The following is an 18,649-nucleotide window of genomic DNA, read 5'->3' as shown; positions in this document are numbered from 1 at the left end:
GAATGAAGGGAATTCGGAACTTCACTCACCCGCACTTTGGCCCAAAGTTTTCTTTGCCAATTATTGTTGAAAATTATTTTTCATTTTGCTAGCACAAGTATCCTGGTTTTTTATCCCCCCACCCATCGCCATCCTCATCGACTCGCCGCAAATGGCCGTAACTATTGTTATTAAGACAGCCAGTGAATGTTTTTCCTTATTCATTTCTCTTCTTTTTATTTTCTGGTTGCGAGAAAAATTGCACAGCAAATGAAAAGTGAAAACTGGAGAGTGTGTAAAGTGGTAAGTAAAGCATTAAAGTTGGATAGCTGAAGAATGTTTCGTTTCCCGTGAATCCCTATAAATATTACTATAACAGAAGGGCTCTTTTCACTTTTTGCTTAATTGAAATGGCCTAGCCTGGCTATACGGGTTAAGCTTTCCACGGAAAAGGGAGTCCGGCGGAGTGGGCTGGTCTGTGTCATTTTCAAGCACTCGCTCGCATATTTTTGGCAGCTACGTGACACATGCCGTGACCATGTTCCGGGAGCTGCAAACAAAGTAATTTTTTGTATTCTTTCCGCCGTTGTTTGGCTGCTTAAATATGGACATGGTAGCCCCTCAATGCCACCCCCCACCACCCCCTCTGCAGTCGCCACTCGGAATCCGGTCAAATAGAAAAGGTATCCCTATTCCCCACAAACGTATTTACATTGAAACGGTCACAAAAGGGTAGTTGTGTTTGACTACCCTTGTTGGGGCAAAAAGTGGGCCAGTCATCGGGCCCAATGCGCTACAGTTGGTTGAGTTATGGCCAAATAAAAGAAGAACAGAGAAAGGCTAATTTGGTGCATAGTTTATACTGACCATAAAAGTAAATTGCACGGCTACTGAGCTTAGGGTTATTGGCCCATTTGTTTGATGCCGTTATATATAGGGGCTAAATTTCCGGAAAGTGCAACGGCTTATCTGCACCCGCATTACTCAAAGGCTTATTTGGCTGATTTTTTATTAAAAGAACTAGTTATTAAGATATTCCACTCCATAAAGTGGGGAGATCTTTAAATGCCTTAAAACACGCGAAAATAAATCAGCACGTTTCAATTTTTTAAACTTTACAACTTTATTGCCTTTGCAGCACCAACAGCCGATCAGAACAGAGCAGCATGCCCGTTTACGACTTGCCACATGGACGTCAATCGCCGGGAGTAAACAGCATGATATGGATACTCACAGACTCATACCATACCACACCACACCATAACACTCCACACAAAACAATTCACGGGCACTGTGAACGGAGCGAGGCGAACCGGAAAAAAAGAGCCACATTGCCACAACGCATTTATAATTAGATTTTCAGCAAAATGATAAATAAAAGTTTTTGATTACACAGCAACTTTGTGTTGTTGTCGCCAGCAGGAGTGGCAGTTGCAGAAATCTGAAGCACCTGTACCTCAAGTGGCGACCGCAGAGCCACAGACATAATGGGTTGACATTTGCATAAGCGTTGTTAAAGACCGAAATTGAAGCCGAAACTCGTGCGAAAACAATGGCCTGGGGTTCGTCCTTTGGCTGGCTGAATTTTATGGCACTTCACACATCGCATATTAACGCTGCTTGCGTCCCAATCTTTTTAATTAACTACTCATATCCGCCGCTGAACGTGCCTCCCTAATTGATATGGATATAGGGAAACCCGGACTCGGAGTCCTCTCAATTCCCCTTCGAAAACCATCACCCTCAATATCGCTATGTGCGTGTTAGCCAAGTCGCAGCCAAAATCGTTTGTGTCTGCTCCTGCTCCTGCTCCTCTGCCAGCAAGTGTCTTAATGAATTTCCATTTCCAGCAGACACTCATTCAATTCCCGTCCATAAAATCGCAGCCAAAAGCAGAAATTAACTTGCCTCATGTCAAATGTTAATGAGCAGCGCAAGCACAGTGTTTTTGCCGCACAATTTAAGTGCAAATTGCTTAAGCTTATGAATATTTTATTAAAGGCAGTAAAATATTTTTAAATCTTTTATTAGTCAATTTAACGAATTGGCTATTTTAGTTTTGAGTTTACTCAAGCTATTTTAAAAAGAAAATAACCTTTATTTAACTTTTTAAGCAGCACTTATTTAAGTATTTGAAAACTTTAACTAAAACCCCATTTAATCTTGCAATGCTTTCCAAATTCCGGCAATATTTAATTACGTGTCTTAAAACTTGCAGACTTGTTTTTTGAGTCCAAACAAGTTTAACACCAATTTCTTTACAATTTCCCAGGTTATTTGAAACAAAGTCGCCCTTGAAGGTATTGTTTGCAAGTTTTGGCCATGTTCACCTTGACCTTCGTTTGTATAGATTATCACAGAAAGTTTATTACGTTGGCCCAGACTTGTGTTCCGAAACTGAAACTTTTGAAAATCAGTTACAGTCGGAACTACGAGCTTAGACAACTTTGGACCCACTGTTCACAAAGAGAAGAAGTCAATGTTAGCATTAAATATTCAGTATCAAGAGCTAGGCATTGTCTCAGCTGTAGTCAAACTAAATTCTATTCCATGGCCCTGCTAATTAATTCTTTCCCAAGCAAATTACATAGGCCGCAAATCAGTTCAATTAACACCAGCCGGTGGATGGCTGGATGGCTTTAATCGTATGGAATGGATGAAGACATCATGCGAAGACTACTTTGGCAAACTAAAGACTAAGATCGGTGCTCCGGGATTAGATCTGCTGAGCGCGCACAGCACGATCGGCCAGTTCCTCGGGGGTAGGATGCTCCTGGATGTACTGGATGGAGCGGAGGATGGCCTCTGGGATTGGTGGGGGGGTGGGCAGGAGGTCGGACTGTGGGTGGAAACCGAACTCATCGGCAGTGTAGAACAGCTGGACGGGAGTGCCCTCGGGGGAGATGTAGCCGAACGAGCCGCGAGCATAGTGTCCCGACTGACCCTCCTCCTGGATGTGGAGACCACTGGACTGCTCGACGTCGTAGGCGTAGGTTCCGTCGGTGTCCTGGTTGGCCAGAAACTTGGTTATGGTATCATCATTGAGGGGGGCGGCCAGGGCACATCCGAAAAGGGCGACGACGAGGAGCTGTTCGAATTGTCAAAGGAAGTCAATTAAATTGCCTGAACCTTGGCTACGGACTTATCCACTTACGAGCTTGTACATGTTGCTGCTGATGCTGCTGCTGTTGGTTTGTTGACTGAGAGGCTAATGCTGTCACTCTGGGCCCCCGATTGACTATTTATAGTGCTGCGGCGGTCAAAGACAAAGCCAATATGCAGACTCCGAATATGCAAACAAGTCGAGCATGCAAAGCGACCCATATTTCGCCCAATCAAACTGCTTTTGGCCACACGTTTCGAGTCATTAATGCGAGACATGGAGTTCCCATGATGTAAGGATGTCAGTTACTAGATACTCTTTACAAGTAAATGTTAATGTTGCTTTAAAATTTAAAATATCACATTTAAAAGGTAGTAAGTAAGTTATATTGTAAAACAATTATTCATTTTAATTGTTTTAAATGTATAATAACATGTTCAATATGCTGTAAAAAATATAAAAGTCTTAACACAATGGATTTTATCAAATAAATTGCATTAATTTTATTTAAGCTGATTGATAAAATTAAGTTTCTGAAATCTCATTAAAGTGAACTAATTATCTTAAAGCCCATAATTAATTTTAAATATTTTTCAATTAATGAATTTGTTATAAGTTCATGCTTTAAAGGTAAGATCTGTCTCCCAAAAGTGTTATTATCTAAAAACGGATTCTGCTGTTTTGCAGAAAATCATTTGCAAATCTGCTGCCGAAATGAGTATACCCAATTGAATCAGCGATTTGGGTGGAGTTGATGACACAACCTCAATGCATCAAAATCAAAGTCGAATATGGCTCTTCGGCAAACACCAACAATGGTAAACGCTACCGAGATTATCAACAACAAACAGCAGCAGCATCATCACCGTCACAACATCAGCAACAACTTGTTAATTTAATCAACTTAACAATGATTTTTGAAGTTACAACATTTCTCGAGATCGAAACGCGAATCAACTTGAGTCGAAGGGCCAAAGTCAATTTGCATAATACAACCGCCCAACGACAAATACGAGCGTGCATTTATTAATTTCTGATTGAACTTTCCCAGCATGAACTGATATAGATATAGTCAAACCAGATCTGCACACTTGAAGGAAAATCTCAAGGGGTAGCCGCTGCGATAATGCATGTGGGCGATGCGATGGCATCGGCACAGAGAGAAATGGTTTCATCTTTTAATTTGAAGTCAAGACAATATCAATTAATAATTCGCATATTTAGTGTGTGTAAATATTGACGTGATAAACCGGTTTCTCACACGTGTTGACAAGTAAATCACCATTGCCTTGCTCGGGGGAAAACCCTTAAATTAATATTAATTTTTATATTTACCAAAACATCGCAAAAAGCGATGTGGGGATTAACCAAAAACGTTTAAATTTAACACTTAAATATTATTTAAAATTTAAAAGCTTAGTGTGCCATGGAGAAGACTTGGTGACCCATTATATTGCTAATATAGTATTTTTTCTTTCCGTGCTATGGCCTACGGCATGGCCATATGCTCTCGTCTCGGCACAGGCATTCATAGTATAAACAAGCATATTAAATTGTATTTTTCTTTTATTACATTATTATTATCTCTGGCAATAAATGTCAACGTCAGTCGAGCCGACAGCAGAGGAGCCGGGTCAGAGGGCACAGGACGAAGGACGAAGGACCTCCGAGCAGCCCGGGAGCATGTTGATGTTAATGTATGAGGGTCTATATATACAGTGGGTGAGTGGGTGTGCCCACGCCTCCAGATGTAGTTGTCTCTGCTGTTTGACGGGCACTGCCTGTTGGGTGCTTTGACTAGGCAAACAGACAAGCCCAGAACATGAGACAATCTGGACAGGATGGATGCGGATGCTATTGCTATTGCTATGTATGTATGGGATGATGCTGGCCTAAACCTTCCTGTCGTAGGGACCCACGGACGCAGGCGCTAACAAAGCTCCTGCTGGCTGCAGATATTGCTTGCCCTGCTCCTGCTGCTCCTGACCATGACCATGGCTGTGACTGTGATGGTCGTGGTGCTCGTACTCTCCGGTTTCCTCCGGGTGGTTGCGGTTCCACTCCAAGGACTTCAGGATGGCCTCTGGAATGGGCGGCGGAGTGGGCAGGTGCTCGCCCTGCGGCTGGAATCCGTTCTCGTCCGCCGTGTAGGTCAGCTGGATGAGCTGCCCCTCCGGAGTGTAGTACTGCGAGGAGCCGCTGGCGTAGTAGCCACCCACGCCCTGCTCCTGCTGTGCAATCCCGTTAGACGTCTCGAACTGGTAGTTGTAGCTGCCGTCCTCCTGCTTCAGCTCGTTCACGAAGCTCCGGATCTCGGCATGGGCATCCGCGGAATCCGAGGGACGAGCCCTAACTCCGAGCAGGATGGACACGGCCACAAGTACAACGACGCTCTGCAAGCACATGTGATTTGTTATTATTATTTGTTATGGTATGTATCCCTTTTGAGGGCAGCCCAAAACCTTTGACTTACGATCTTCGACATTTTCGCCTGGCTTAAGTTGTTGAGATTTGGTTTATGGTTTATTTGCTGGTTTGACCCTAAGAGCTAAGCTGTGTTTGATGCCTCAGTAACCTCGACCCGGCGCTTTTATACCCAACACAAAATCCAACTTGATCTGCAACGAAAGTGAGGAAAGTGGTGTGCAGCCATTAGACATGATGGTGATGATAATTGGGGGATTGCTGATTGGGGTTTGGGGCTTGGGGGAACTCATCACATCACATCGACAGCATATGGCAGCTCATTTCGGATTTCACAGCCGAGAGCCAGCAACGGTTGCAGCACCAATTATCTCGACTCTAGGTGGCTTCCACGGCAAATATTCATTAAAAGTTTTGAGTGAAAACGAAACCAACCCGCTGCTGACCACCTGGTTGAACCTTCTTCACTCCTCTCCAAACCCCGCGGGTCAAGAAACTCTTCGCTGCCGGCCCTTAAGTAATTAAGTGTTTTTGTTAATTCATTAATTATTCTCGACCAAGTTACTCGTTCGTATTTTACGAAATCTGTAATGGATTCGCTGTTCCCAAACATTTATCAGGCCGCAGAGCATGGCATAATGCCGTCGCATCGAGATAAGTGGACGCATTAAGCATATATGTATGGCTCGTGCTGCATGGACTGGTGGGTGGGTGGGTGCATGGGGCGTGAAATGGCCACTGAAACCCCTTTTCCCCAACCAAACTGTTGCTAGTTTCACCCGACTCCGAAAGGCAGATGCTAATCGATCAGAATTTCAAAGCAATCTGTCCATAACTCATCATACACATAACGAACCTAGTTTCAATGTGCAGATAACTGGTTGCACTCATAAATATTAGTTAATGAATAGTGCTGCCACTGCCAGTTACCTATAACTAAAAATATTTACTTAAGAAATTGTGTATTTTCACATAAATACTATTAGGACTAATATTAAGAAAAGTTGTATTTGTGTACCTGATATTTATGGTACATTTTTACCTATTTATTATTTATTTTCCTTTAAATAATCAAAAATAATAATTATTTTTTTTTATAATCTTAGAAAACCTTCTTGACAGTAAGCCACTTAAAAAGAATAAACACATTTTACACCCTTAAAGCTCACGAATTTGACCGCATGGCATGTATGTAAAAATAGTAATCGCATTTTCACAATGCCAGAAAAGGCCATATTTCTGTCGTAATGCTCAGAAGAGCTGTGATAATGCATTTATTTTGCATCTGATGCACAGAAGTCATAAATAAGCCAATATAACTTTTATTTTTACACTGGCACTTACACGCATGTTCATAAAAATTCCGTCACTTTGATACGTTTAAATAAATAAAATATGCTTCTGAGTGCCTCGCCCTCTTGTAATTTAATTCAATCCCCAGTCATAATAAAAGCTGAAAACAGCAAAGATAAAACATTAATAAGCTGCTTTAATTCAAAGCTTTTATAATGCATCGCCTACGAGTCAAATCAATTAGTAGTGCGATGTTATGGCATATTCACGCAGTCAAATAAATTGTCAAGAGATGTGAACCAGCGAGAGGAAACGGACTTGAAACATGCAAATTGAATCAGGTTTTTGATTAAAAGTCCATCAGCAAGCCTTAAACATTGACCACGCACCAGAATTGCATATACATATAGTATACATGTAGACCTTTTGACTGCCAAAAAAATAAATCGGATGAAAAACCAAATTATTGAGTTATTCAATAAAGCCGTGAGCTGATTTAAATTGAAGCTACAAGTGCGAACTGGCCGAAATCCCACCACGAACAAATTTCCAAAGCGAATCGAAATGAAAGTTGCAACTACAAGCAATTAGCAGACCCATTTCGTCTCTAGCGATTGAAGGTCGTTGCGGCCAGATTTTCGAAAGTCGTTGACTTTGTTTGGCGGCAATCCATGCATCCATAAAAAAAAACCCCCCAAGGGCCGACCTTCCACGCCCAACGCCAACGCTTTCTGCTCGATTTATGGGCGCTGGATAGGGTTACATCTGCAGCAGAATCGGTGAAGTCTTAAACGAGATTTCTAACAAATGAATGAAACCGTATAAACGGTCCATAAAGAGTGGCCAGCCAGTCTGAAGCGTCGCTTGCGTTGACAGTGTATTAATTAATTAAGCTCGCTAAATGTATCCGATGAGTGAATGTAGAGCAACGGATTGGCCATAAAAATTCAAATACCAATCGCTGCCAGACCTGCCCGAAGTACACGGAGATAAAGTCAAGGCAAAGTTGGTGGCCTGAAAATGTGTTAAATATTAAAAAGTATATTGTTGAAATCTATGGGATGGAGTAATGTTTATCTACTATATTATAATTCTATATTTTATATTACCTTTTGCTAAGAATATCTTTGAATATATAATTTTTTTAATATATAACACCATTTTGTGTATGTTTTAAGAAAACCATTCTGATATCTTAGTAAAACATATTTGTTTTTACATATAAATACAAATAAATAAATTTAATAATTGAATTAATGATTTATTTAATTAATTAAAATGGAGAATTTGTTAAACAGCCTATCTGTCCTAAGGCTCTTTTATAGTTAAAAAAAATCTTAAGAATATTTAAATGCAATAAATGAAGTACCTAATATTTATAAGAAACTTCATCAACTTTTTCTCCGTGCAGATGCGGCAGTGGTCGTAAAATAAATTTCCAAAGACATGCCCAAACTAAGGCTAAAATTGAGATACGCACGCTGCGCCTGAACGACCTTCGGCGGGACTGGATGGTGGGACCGGAATGAGACCAGTCTGAAGCGGACTGGACGAGTGGCCGCCACTGAATGTGGGTCAATAAATGTGGAGCAGGTGAGCCGTGAGGAACTGGCCAAGGAGTCACTGCTCCACAGCGTGTCCCCTTTCTTCCCCCTTTTACTATCCGCTGGTGCTTCTTGTCTCCGCTTAATGCGCGCGAAGATGGAATGATGCCCTAATGGATAGATGGTCGGGGAGAAGGAGCACTGGTCAGGATAGTTGAGTACAGCGGAAGCGGCTTAAGGAAACGCCATCGAATCGTAACAACTTTTGCTTTCATTTAAAGCCGCCCAAGCGGCAGGCACCGGACAAATGTGTCGACCGGACCGACAAAAAAAAAAAAATGAAGCCAAATTGCCGAACAGCCGGTTTGGAGCATAAAAGCCGAAAGTAACACCGAAAAGGCCAGCATAGCAGAGGGCAGCAAAAAGCAGATAATGCTGCTTCTGCTTCTGGTGCGACATCGTCCATCGTCCCTCAGCACATTCACATTCACTTTCCTCCCAACTCGTCCCCATCCCAGAGTCAGATTGAGTCCCAGTCGCAGACGCAGTCTGGTTGCCATGTACTTATAAAAGGCCAACACAAATCTTATAAGGGAAACAGCATGCGCCCCGAGTCAAGCTCTCTTGTTGCTGGCTGATGCCTTTTGGCCACTTTAGTGATGGCAGAACGACAACGACACCTTTAATATGGCCCAAATAAAATTGGGTACTAAACTGGGCAATGTGCTAATGGAAATATTTCAAAAAAATTATATTTGGCACATTAGAGGTCTGGTTGATTTCAATTTATTGTCACATTTTCTAAAATTTATTATCGCTTATATATGGTTTTGGATATAACATGATTTTTTTTCCATTAAAACATAAAATATATTGACACAACATTTTCAATTTTTGAATATAAATTGTAAAAATGTAAATTCATTTTGTAAAAACGACTTAAAAAAAAATAAATAAATGAAATAAAACCTTTTGGTAAATATATGTTACGAGATACAGAGGAAACTTTCTTAAATCTTTAAAAAATGTCTATAAAAAACAACCAAAATTAACCGAACCGAAAATGATTTCGCTTTGATTTAAATTGTGCACCATAATTAGATCGGGTATTTATTCTTACTAATTTTTTGAAACAACTTAAAATCCTTTGCTTTTAAAATATTAATTTAAGCTATATATTTTAAGCTACGTGCGTTTCATACTAAATATATATATGTTAATTTCATTTATTTTGTTTATTTATTGTATTAAAATAGATATTAAATCAGTGGTTTTCCTTTAAATTTTTGACCTACGTACAATTTAATATTTTTGTTACAGAAAATTATACCATAAACTCCATTAATATTTTACTGGGCCAAAATTTCCATTTAACCAGATTTACCCATGGCTTAGCAGTTTTATTTTGCACTCCCTCTGATGCCTCGTGTTGCCCGTGAGTCACGTCATCGCCGGCTCATCGCAAGTTCTCTTATCAAAACTTAATACAAACTTGCCTGCTCCGCTGTCGATAAACTGTCGTTCTTTCGGACAGTCTGCTAAAATGTTGCGCCGCGGTGGCAAGGTCGTTCGTCTGCTCTTGCCCTAAAGTTGAGGTTGCCTTTTTCATTTTTGGGCGCGCTTGGTGATTTTGTAATAAATGAATCCGTTGACCTTAGCATTTGAGGTTCTTAATCGATTTTGCTGATTTTGCGAACGATTTATTATCAAGTTTCGCATATGATTTTGGGTAAAAGGACTAGGCGTTACATTTATTAATGATGCTGCAACAAATCTAGGCACTTTAAAATAATTTGCCAGCTCATGGGACCCAATATTTATTCTTCTGCCAGGAAATAAAGTGGACTCTTTGATGGGGCAACTACAAATTGCGCTAACTAAACAATTTTCGTAGGTGTTAATGAAAAATTAACCCCCGTCTAGCAATTCTTCAACTTCGAATTGATTAACCGGCTGACCACAGCTTGAACAAAAAGGAGCATAAAGTTTATGGCCAAAAAAACTATCACACACACACACACACACACACAGCGATATACCGAAAAAAAATGTATCGACGGAAGAGTCAGTCTCCAGCGGGGTCTTTAAGTGCCAATGTGTGGGTTTTTTTGGTTATCTGTGAGGGGCAGTTCATGTTCAATGCTGAAAATTATACGCGTTTTCGGCGACTGCGACGACTGCGAGTGCCCGGCCCAAAATGATTGGCGTGCCAAAATGCTATAAATGCGCCGCCAGGCCAATTCAGTCACATTCATTCTCGTTGCGAGTTCATAGTGACAACAAGTCAGTTCAGCCCAACCCAATTTAATCCAGCCCAAACAGAAAATGAACAAATTCGTAAGTGGGGAAATGGTTTGCCAAGAGATGATCCCTTTCAACTAACTAGTATCCTTTGGTCCGCAGTTCGTCCTCGCCGTTGCCGCCTTGGCCATTGCCTGCGTTCAGGCCGATTCTTTTGATGCCGCTGCCGAGACGAGAGAGTACAAGAGCGATCTGAAGGAGGACGGTAGCTATGCCTACCAGTACCAGACCTCGAACGGCATTGCCGGGCAGGAGTCGGGCGTGGGCGGATACTATGCCAGCGGATCGAACGCCTACTACGCCCCCGATGGCCAGCTCATCCAACTGACCTACTCCGCCGATGCCAACGGCTTCCATCCCGCCGGCGCCCATCTGCCCACCCCTCCCCCCATCCCGGCGGCCATCCTCAAGTCCCTGGAGTACATCCGCACCCATCCGCACCAAGAATCTCGTCAAGGGCAGGGTCGATTCTAGACCCCAATCGCTCCACCACTTGTTGGGCGTTATGCGAGCTAGGCTTAAGTCATTTGAAAATAAACACCGTTTAAGAAAAACATACATTTCCATAAGCAAGTCGAAACCGTTGTTAAATTTGTATGTACACTGCACAAAGGGGGGCATTGCAAAAAATTGGCTATTTGGTTGATGCGCTAATTCACGTTGGTAAACATTTCTCTAAACTTAAAATTAAACATGCGTTGATAGTTGGTAAATATGTATGTACATGCTATATAAATGATTTTAAGGTTACCCTCCACTATGCAAATTCTAAAAAAATTATGTCTATGAGCTGCTCATTGCAAATTATATAGTATGGTATAGTAGTTGCTAGCTAGTATATCTTTGGAGTTTTATTGAGAAACGGTTTCAGTTAACAAACTAACTCCAAACGATCACTATTAAACAATTTATGAATTACAAAATTAAACATCTCAAAAAGTCATATTTATAAATTTGAATTTAAATAATTGGCGCCTATAAGGTATGTTTTTAGGGAACGAGGGCTGCCTTAACGCTTATTGTAAAGTATTCACAACGCAATGGCATTCACACCGAAGCTCAGACGATATTTATATCGATACCTATCTCATAACTTTGTCTTTTGGGCGGGAGTTTGAAATTATTTGAAATGAAAACAGCATAAAGAAATAAATTTTTAATACAATCCATCTGTTATAGTCATATGGCAAACTGTGAAAATAATTTATAATTATATTGGCTTTTATTTAACTTGATTTTTATATCTGTAGTAATGTGTAAATACTTGAAAAATATAACTTATATTTATATACATAACAATAGTTATATGCTAATAATAGTGTAAATTCTTTTCCAAATCAACCGTGGTTTTTTGTACACATTACTTCTTTTTTTTTTTGCCAAGAGCTGAAACAGTTATTTAATAATATATTGGCGCCTGTTTTTTGAATTAGCTGTACATTGATCGCAACTGTTAGCTGCGGCTCTGTTAATCGGAGCTGGTTCGCGAAGCGCTTAGAAACGCTCAGCAGTGCTGTCATTTTGTCTGTTTCAGTTATTGCTTGAAAATAATTTTGTAAGCTTAAGTGTTGTTAAATATATTTGTATATAAGTTTTATTTCAATTAAATTTAATAAATTGATTCAAACTTAAATTATTTGTTACTACAGACTAATGACGAAAAATTCTTAAGTTTACAAAATGTAGTGCACAATACTACTTCCAATTTTTTTTATAAACCTTTGTGTTTGCTTGTACCAATTAATGTGCAAAAAGTGGATAACGAATCCAATATATATAAAAATACAATTTTTTGTTGTATAATAACTCAGACGTGTAAATACGTATACGTAATATTTTTAATTTTTTAGTGGTCAAATGGTAACGTATAATACAATTGATTTAGGTTATTAATTGTAACCTAACCTCATGCTAAAAAGTCTTTTTAAAGTTGATCCGTACTGGCAACAAAAACAACTCAGCACTGTCGCTCGAAAGAGGCGCGCGCAATCGGGCGATCGTCGGAAAATCAAACCGCGCAAGCTCGCCTTTATTTCAGTCACTCGCGATCACTCGAACGAATCGGTTATCCGGCAGCAGGCAAAAGGTGCGTTGTGAAGGTGTTTTGTGGTGTTTTGTGTTGTTTCGAGTTGTTTTGAGCTGTTTTAAGTTGTTTTTGAGGCGAGAACTCCGCTGGCAGAGGCAAATGCAAAGTGCATGTGCAGCGGTCAGTACTCGCCATTTGCTGTCTATAAGCCAGCTTGTATGGCTCTTATTTTGTTTTGGTTTTGAATTTTGATCTGAGTCTGCGCGACATCGAGTTCTGTGCGCGTTGCATTTTCAATAAACGCGTTTGCCTTTGGCTTTTCTACGCTTTTTGCACGCTGCGTGGGGGCCAACTCGTGTGGCTGTGTCTCGTGTGTGCATTAGCTAATGTGTTTGTATTGCTAATTAAATCGGCAGCAAAAGCAAAGGCAACCGCAACCGCAAAGTGGCAGCAACAAGAACCCCCGACAAAAGCGAAACAAAGTGCATTCGATAAGTACGATAAACGAAATCCATTCCCGATCTAAACTGGAATTGGATCGACATCGGACAGGTGTTTTCCACACATTCTTGCATTTCCCATGGTGAGTTTTCCACGCGGTCGCTATCAGAATGTTGACCAGCGGCCTATTTACCGCTTTTGTTTGCCCATTAGTCGCGGTCAGCTGTGATAATATTTATTACCAATCGCACCCAACACTTCCTTCGATTCCAATGCAGCGTGGAAGGCGAACGCCACGAAACTAGATCAATTACGCGCAACCATAATAATGATAAGACTTTGGCGCCCCCTCTTAAAAATCAATAATGCATTTGTCCATTGAAACCTTAGCAACATTGTTCTACGCATAAATATCGAGTGGGATAACAAATTAAAGTTTTATTTAAATAAAGTGATTTGAATAGCACAATTAGAATGATTTTAAACTATAGATATAGAATAAATATGTTTAAAAATTATATATATTTTATATCTAAATATGTTCATTTTGTTCTGAAGATAAAAAATTAGTAAAGTGGATTATTTGGTGAATATGCATCATGTAAATTATATTCTAGCACTCGATGCTCTGAAAGTTTTAAAAATTGAATTGTGCTTTAAACAATAAATTTGATTGGTTTATGTTAAAAAGGGCCGAATCAGCTTGCAACGTAGCTTGTATCTGTCTAAAACAAAACAATATTAATTGTATTTAATTTTGTATAAATCGTTTTTGCAATTTATTAATTTAATTTTATAAAAATAAGCAACATTAAACATGGGGTAAAACCAATATTTCTTTAAAGTTATCCCACTTACGATTGTCTTTAGCGAAGCCAGTCTGTAATTACAAATGTTCCACTTGTATGACGAAAATCGGCGGTAATCGCAAGACAAATAAACAATTAATTAACGCGAGCATAATGCGGCAATAACGACCAACTCCCAACGGAGCTTACCTTGCTCTTTAAATCTGGAAATCTTTAGCTCTTAAATGTGTTCGAATGAGCCGAATCGACGCGTCGGTTCCATTTCGTTGCTCGAGGGAATTAGAAGCCGTGTTCAGATCTTTGCCGATACGAATCGGATTCGCATTTTTTATTGGAGCCCAGGGCGTCTCAGCAAGAACAAGAACAAGAACATGAACAAGTGGGGCGGCTACCTGCCTTTCGGATTCCGAGAAGTGTTTTCGGTCATGATATGCCCAATCTGAATGAAGGCGGCGGGCTCCACCCCTCGAGGCCAAAGAAATCTCCGCCAACTCTTCAAAGCGCGGCGGCTTAATTCAAATTGATTTCATTTTTCGATTCGTTCTCTCTCCCTCGGTTTTTTGGCAAACAATTTGAAGTGTCAATTTGTGTTTATAAAACTAAAATTATTTATCATGCCCAGGCCATCGCATGTGGGCAGCGTAAACAGTTAAAAGAAGAAAAAACCAAGCACGCATATATATTACGTTGATACAGAGAGAAAAAAATATGACTACGTTTTAAAGTTGCCAAACTTAAAAAAACTATATAAATTGTTAATCAAATGAACTTGAATAATTATAATTTGCCAAAATTTCTATATAATGTCTAAAATGATCTTATTATTTTGCTGTGCATTTGGAACAGTGTGTATGTAGATAGATATAGCGAATAGCACTGTTGGCTGACTGCAAAGTCAATTGCCAAATATGGCGGACTTGTTTGTGTGTGGTTTAATGTCACATTCGCACACACACACACTTTGGCGAAGATAAGTGTAACTCTCTGTCAATAGCTGAGCTTTGAAAAAGGAAATTCAACTACTTGTTTCACCAAATGTCGCTGAAATAGTCACCCAACATTGGCGCTTCGCTAGCTGCCTTTTCTTTGTCTCCGGCAATAAATATTGAAATTAGCATGCGTCCAAATAAATTTATTCTCTAATTTTTATCTAAGCTGCTGGGGCCCTAAAAGGCATCCCAGATTCAACCCGATCTGCGGATGAGTGTGCCGCACCACCCAAAACAGATCTCAAAAGACCTCAGCTGGGCTTTAACTGGAAATTCTCTGTGACTAATTGGCGGGGAGCTTGACTAATTGCATCGAGCTCGATCAGAAGTGAGGGATGGGCTACGAAGCAGTTAGTCAATAATTAAGTCAGCACTAACGATCTACAATAAAATGTGTTTGCGCTTGGGAAATCACTTCTGTTTTCATTGATTATAGATTCTTAATCCATTTCCGATTAAACACAAGTTCTGCCCTTTCTTAACAGATCTTATCATCTAATTCATATACGTTATTTTTTAATGAAAAGTGATTTTGATATATGCGAATATTATTTCCAATATTCATAACCCAAATATTTAGCACTTTATTGTCAACGGCTTATCTTGATAAATTTGATCACTTCATTAAATTTGTGTTTCTTTTCACCTTTCACCTTTTTTCAAATTCTTCCATTCGTATTTATTGAAATGTAACTTTCTTAATAAAAATGAGTTAATTCTACGCGATTCAACATAGCTTACATATAAAAACTTCTGAAAAGTCTCGAAATGGTTTTAAGTTAACAATTTGTTTACAATTTCAAGAATAGTTTAATGATTTTCAATTTTCTCTTAACTTTATTTTCACAAAATTGTTAGTCTGCTGTCATATATAGTTTGAGAATATATTATTAAAAATTTATTACATTTTTTAAACAACTTTATTATTTTATAATTCAATTTGTCCAATTCCCTAAAAAAATTTTCCGAATTCCGTGGGCTGCTACGGCGAAGGGCATGTAGCACATTAAACCACTTCCACCTTATGCAATATCGTTTCATTCTTTTGCGTCAACGAGCCAAATTGAGAATACTAATAAAAATTGCAGCTCCCTCGCGTAATACGCTGGCCAACCTACGATCGAGCGACAGCGTTCTTTGCACTGACGGCAGCTGCTGCCGCTTAGAAACTAACCAAACAGCAACAAAAAATAAAATTAAAAAAATAAATAAAAATATAAACAACAACCACGAAGTGCAGCCAACACTGATGCAGTGGCAGCCGCTTATTTAATATGCAAATGAGCGCATAAAGGCAATTCATTTCAGGGAGAGCGAAGCCAAGATATTTGCTAAACAATAAGTAAAATGGCTGCGAAATGCGAGAATAATTGTTATTCAGCAGCTGACGGGAGGATGCGCAGTTGTCACTTGGCAACTGTTTGCTGTTTGCTTTTTGCACTGTTTGCAACCTTTTGCCGAGTTTCATTCATATTCATTATAATTTTTTTAAGCCAAGCCAACTGCCCACGCAAGCCAATGATTTGATGTGGCAATAAGCGATAATTATGCGAGCACAACGCGGCGTATGAGTAATTTGCGTTCGCAATTAGAAACAGGCGCCGACTTCGTCGACGTGCTGAAATGTTCAAAATGCATGTATTAATCTCAAAGAATACTACCCTGACACAGACACAAAAGCAATGCAGCCACGAAAATCAACTAACAAAACCACAAAAAGTAATAACAAATGCGGCCAGCAGCCAAGAACAAAAAAAATACGACAACGAAGAAAAGAATCCAAGCAACTTGACAAATGCTGTGGGTGTTCGTGTTGTTGTGAGCCCACGTTTAAAATTAATAATAAAGTACACACTCAGTACACAGTCGGAGCAACGAAAGAGTTGAATATTGAAAAAAGCCCATAAGAATTTGAGTGAAGCTGCTGGCTGTTTTATTTCGTGTGCCTGGCATACGAAGCAGCAGCAATAAACTTAAATGTGTAATAACTTTTGAGCAGTAGCATGAATAAAACCCGAGGGCGGGGGTGTTTCGCTCCTGCGGTTAATGTGCTCATTAAATGGCCATAAATCAGCTCATTTAAAGTTCTAAAAGAACTGAATGTTATTTCCGAATGGTGTAAGGTGTGGATGTTGTAAATAATAATTCTTTTGATTTTAAGTACAGGAAACTGAGATTTAGATGGGACTGGGACCCCACACTTAAACTTGGTTTTCCCGCTTTGTTAGCCGAAAATTTGAATAAAAAAAGAAATCGCAACAAAGCCACATTCGCCTTGCTCAGTTGCGTTCCCTATATGGAAGTTCTCTCGGCTGTCCATTCAAAAGTAGCAAATAAGAAATCAAAGCCATCGTGGCGTATGCGTAATACGAAAGACTACTACCGACTACTGACCCATCCAAAGGCAGCCCACACTCTCGTAAAATAACCGAACAAAGGCGGATAGGAAATAACTAACCAGGTCCAAGTTGGCCAACAATAAAAGCAACAACATTACTGATTACAAGCGAACAGCCATCTCTATGCAATTCGTTGTTGCTGTTGCTGTTTTTGTTGCTGTTGTTGTTATGTCCATTTAAGCCTTGCCAATTTTGGCAACTTGACGACCACTTGGCGCTTCAACAACAGCGATCGAGCGATCGAGAGATGAGAGCTTCGAGCTCTCCACCGCCCATACCCATTTGTTTCCCATATTAATTTATCATTTATAAACGATTATTGTTATATAAATTAAATTGCGCGCCCAAAACAAATTAAACTAATAATAGGAAGCGTTTTTCACGCTTCGCACCGCTTAATGCCATTTCAGAAGAGTAGCATTGGGGGAAACTGTGTAATTATTGACTTAGTCTTTGACTTTGTGGGGAGCCGACAGTCGGCGGATAATTCGCAGAACCGATATGGGAAAGATATATGTAGAGTGGTCGGGGCCAATGGTTTGCCACTTCCGCCCCCCGATTAGCTGGCCCAGTTTGCTTTTTGGGCTGCGCCACTTTCTAGCCATCCATTAGCCGAGTTCGCCAATATATATCTGAAAACAATTTCTAGGGCGGCTCTGGCCAAATATGGCAGCGCAGTCGATTACCTTGGCCCGACTTGTCAACAGGTGAAATTTTTTATACGCCCGCCTAATTTGTTTGCCTCGCCGTTTGCCATTTTTTATTTTATCTCTTTTCTGCATAATTTGTCCGATAATCACCGATCCAGCGATCTCGGAAATTTGCATTCTTCGCGAAAACCGCAAAGACAGCAAATTCATAAAGCCCCAGACAAATAATGCGTCAATAAAATGTCAAGCGAACATCGAAGGTTGAGCAAACAATTGACGAACGGCGAAAATATTCATTATTTAATGTTATACCCTCCCGCACGGGCAAACTAAATAACATTAGTGTAAAGAACATTGTGAATCACGCAGGGTCACAAAGACTGTGTCACGGATGTTACGATCGATTAATCGAAATAAAACTTTGTTAAAATATTTGGATGCCTTATGGATATGGCTAATATGAATCAAGCAGATCTATGGAAACGTACTTGCTTGAACGATCCGATCAGGCCATATTTGATCGCCAATTATCGGCTAATAAATACTCGTTTTGTGTTCCACAAGTTGCATAATACATTTCGCAGCAATGATCAATGGGCAAGGGTGTAGCCGACTTCGCTGTGCCGCGCATTGCTAATTCAGCTCATTTGTTTTTGCCTACTTCTGAAGTTTTATTACCCTCGAACACGAG

At 39.9% G+C, this 18,649-nt stretch overlaps 5 protein-coding genes across 7 annotated transcripts in view; 3 read left to right on the top strand and 2 right to left on the bottom strand.

The window, feature by feature from the left end:
• Positions 1-18,649, top strand: part of LOC128257231 (acyl-CoA-binding protein-like) — a 67,836-nt gene that overhangs the window by 13,213 nt on the left and 35,974 nt on the right. The window lies entirely within an intron of this gene.
• LOC128257230 (pupal cuticle protein Edg-78E) overlaps positions 2,579-18,649 on the bottom strand; it is a 67,573-nt gene continuing 51,502 nt past the window's right edge. The window contains exons 2-3 of one of the 2 annotated variants that reach the window (XM_052988160.1): positions 3,134-3,161; positions 2,579-3,067 (exon numbers count right to left, since the gene is read on the bottom strand). In XM_052988160.1, the coding sequence (XP_052844120.1) occupies positions 2,696-3,067; positions 3,134-3,145 (384 nt within the window). In that variant the 5' untranslated portion in view covers positions 3,146-3,161 and the 3' untranslated portion in view covers positions 2,579-2,695. Of the gene's footprint in view, positions 3,068-3,133; positions 3,225-18,649 lie in introns of those variants that run through there. The other variant, XM_052988159.1, reaches the window with a different exon arrangement.
• Positions 4,631-5,660, bottom strand: LOC128257227 (pupal cuticle protein Edg-78E). The gene is made up of 2 exons (XM_052988157.1): positions 5,556-5,660; positions 4,631-5,475 (listed from the first exon to the last, which is right to left on the bottom strand). The coding sequence occupies exons 1-2, from the start codon at positions 5,565-5,567 to the stop codon at positions 4,975-4,977; spliced, it is 513 nt and encodes a 170-aa protein (XP_052844117.1). The 5' UTR covers positions 5,568-5,660; the 3' UTR covers positions 4,631-4,974.
• LOC128257229 (pupal cuticle protein Edg-78E) lies at positions 10,532-11,217 on the top strand. Its single transcript, XM_052988158.1, has 2 exons — positions 10,532-10,680; positions 10,747-11,217. Exons 1-2 carry the CDS (start codon positions 10,669-10,671, stop codon positions 11,116-11,118), a joined length of 384 nt encoding a protein of 127 aa, XP_052844118.1. The 5' UTR covers positions 10,532-10,668; the 3' UTR covers positions 11,119-11,217.
• LOC128257214 (formin-J) overlaps positions 12,609-18,649 on the top strand; it is a 32,609-nt gene continuing 26,568 nt past the window's right edge. The window contains exons 1-2 of one of the 2 annotated variants that reach the window (XM_052988121.1): positions 12,609-12,730; positions 13,087-13,253. The gene's annotated coding sequence lies outside the window, so the exon portion shown is untranslated. The remainder of the gene's footprint in view (positions 12,731-13,086; positions 13,254-18,649) is intronic. The other variant, XM_052988122.1, reaches the window with a different exon arrangement.

The sequence above is a fragment of the Drosophila gunungcola genome (genome assembly GCF_025200985.1).
Source record: "Drosophila gunungcola strain Sukarami chromosome 3L unlocalized genomic scaffold, Dgunungcola_SK_2 000002F, whole genome shotgun sequence".
In the NCBI taxonomy this organism is placed as follows: Eukaryota; Metazoa; Arthropoda; class Insecta; order Diptera; family Drosophilidae; genus Drosophila; species Drosophila gunungcola.
This window is presented reverse-complemented; position numbering and strand designations above follow the sequence as displayed.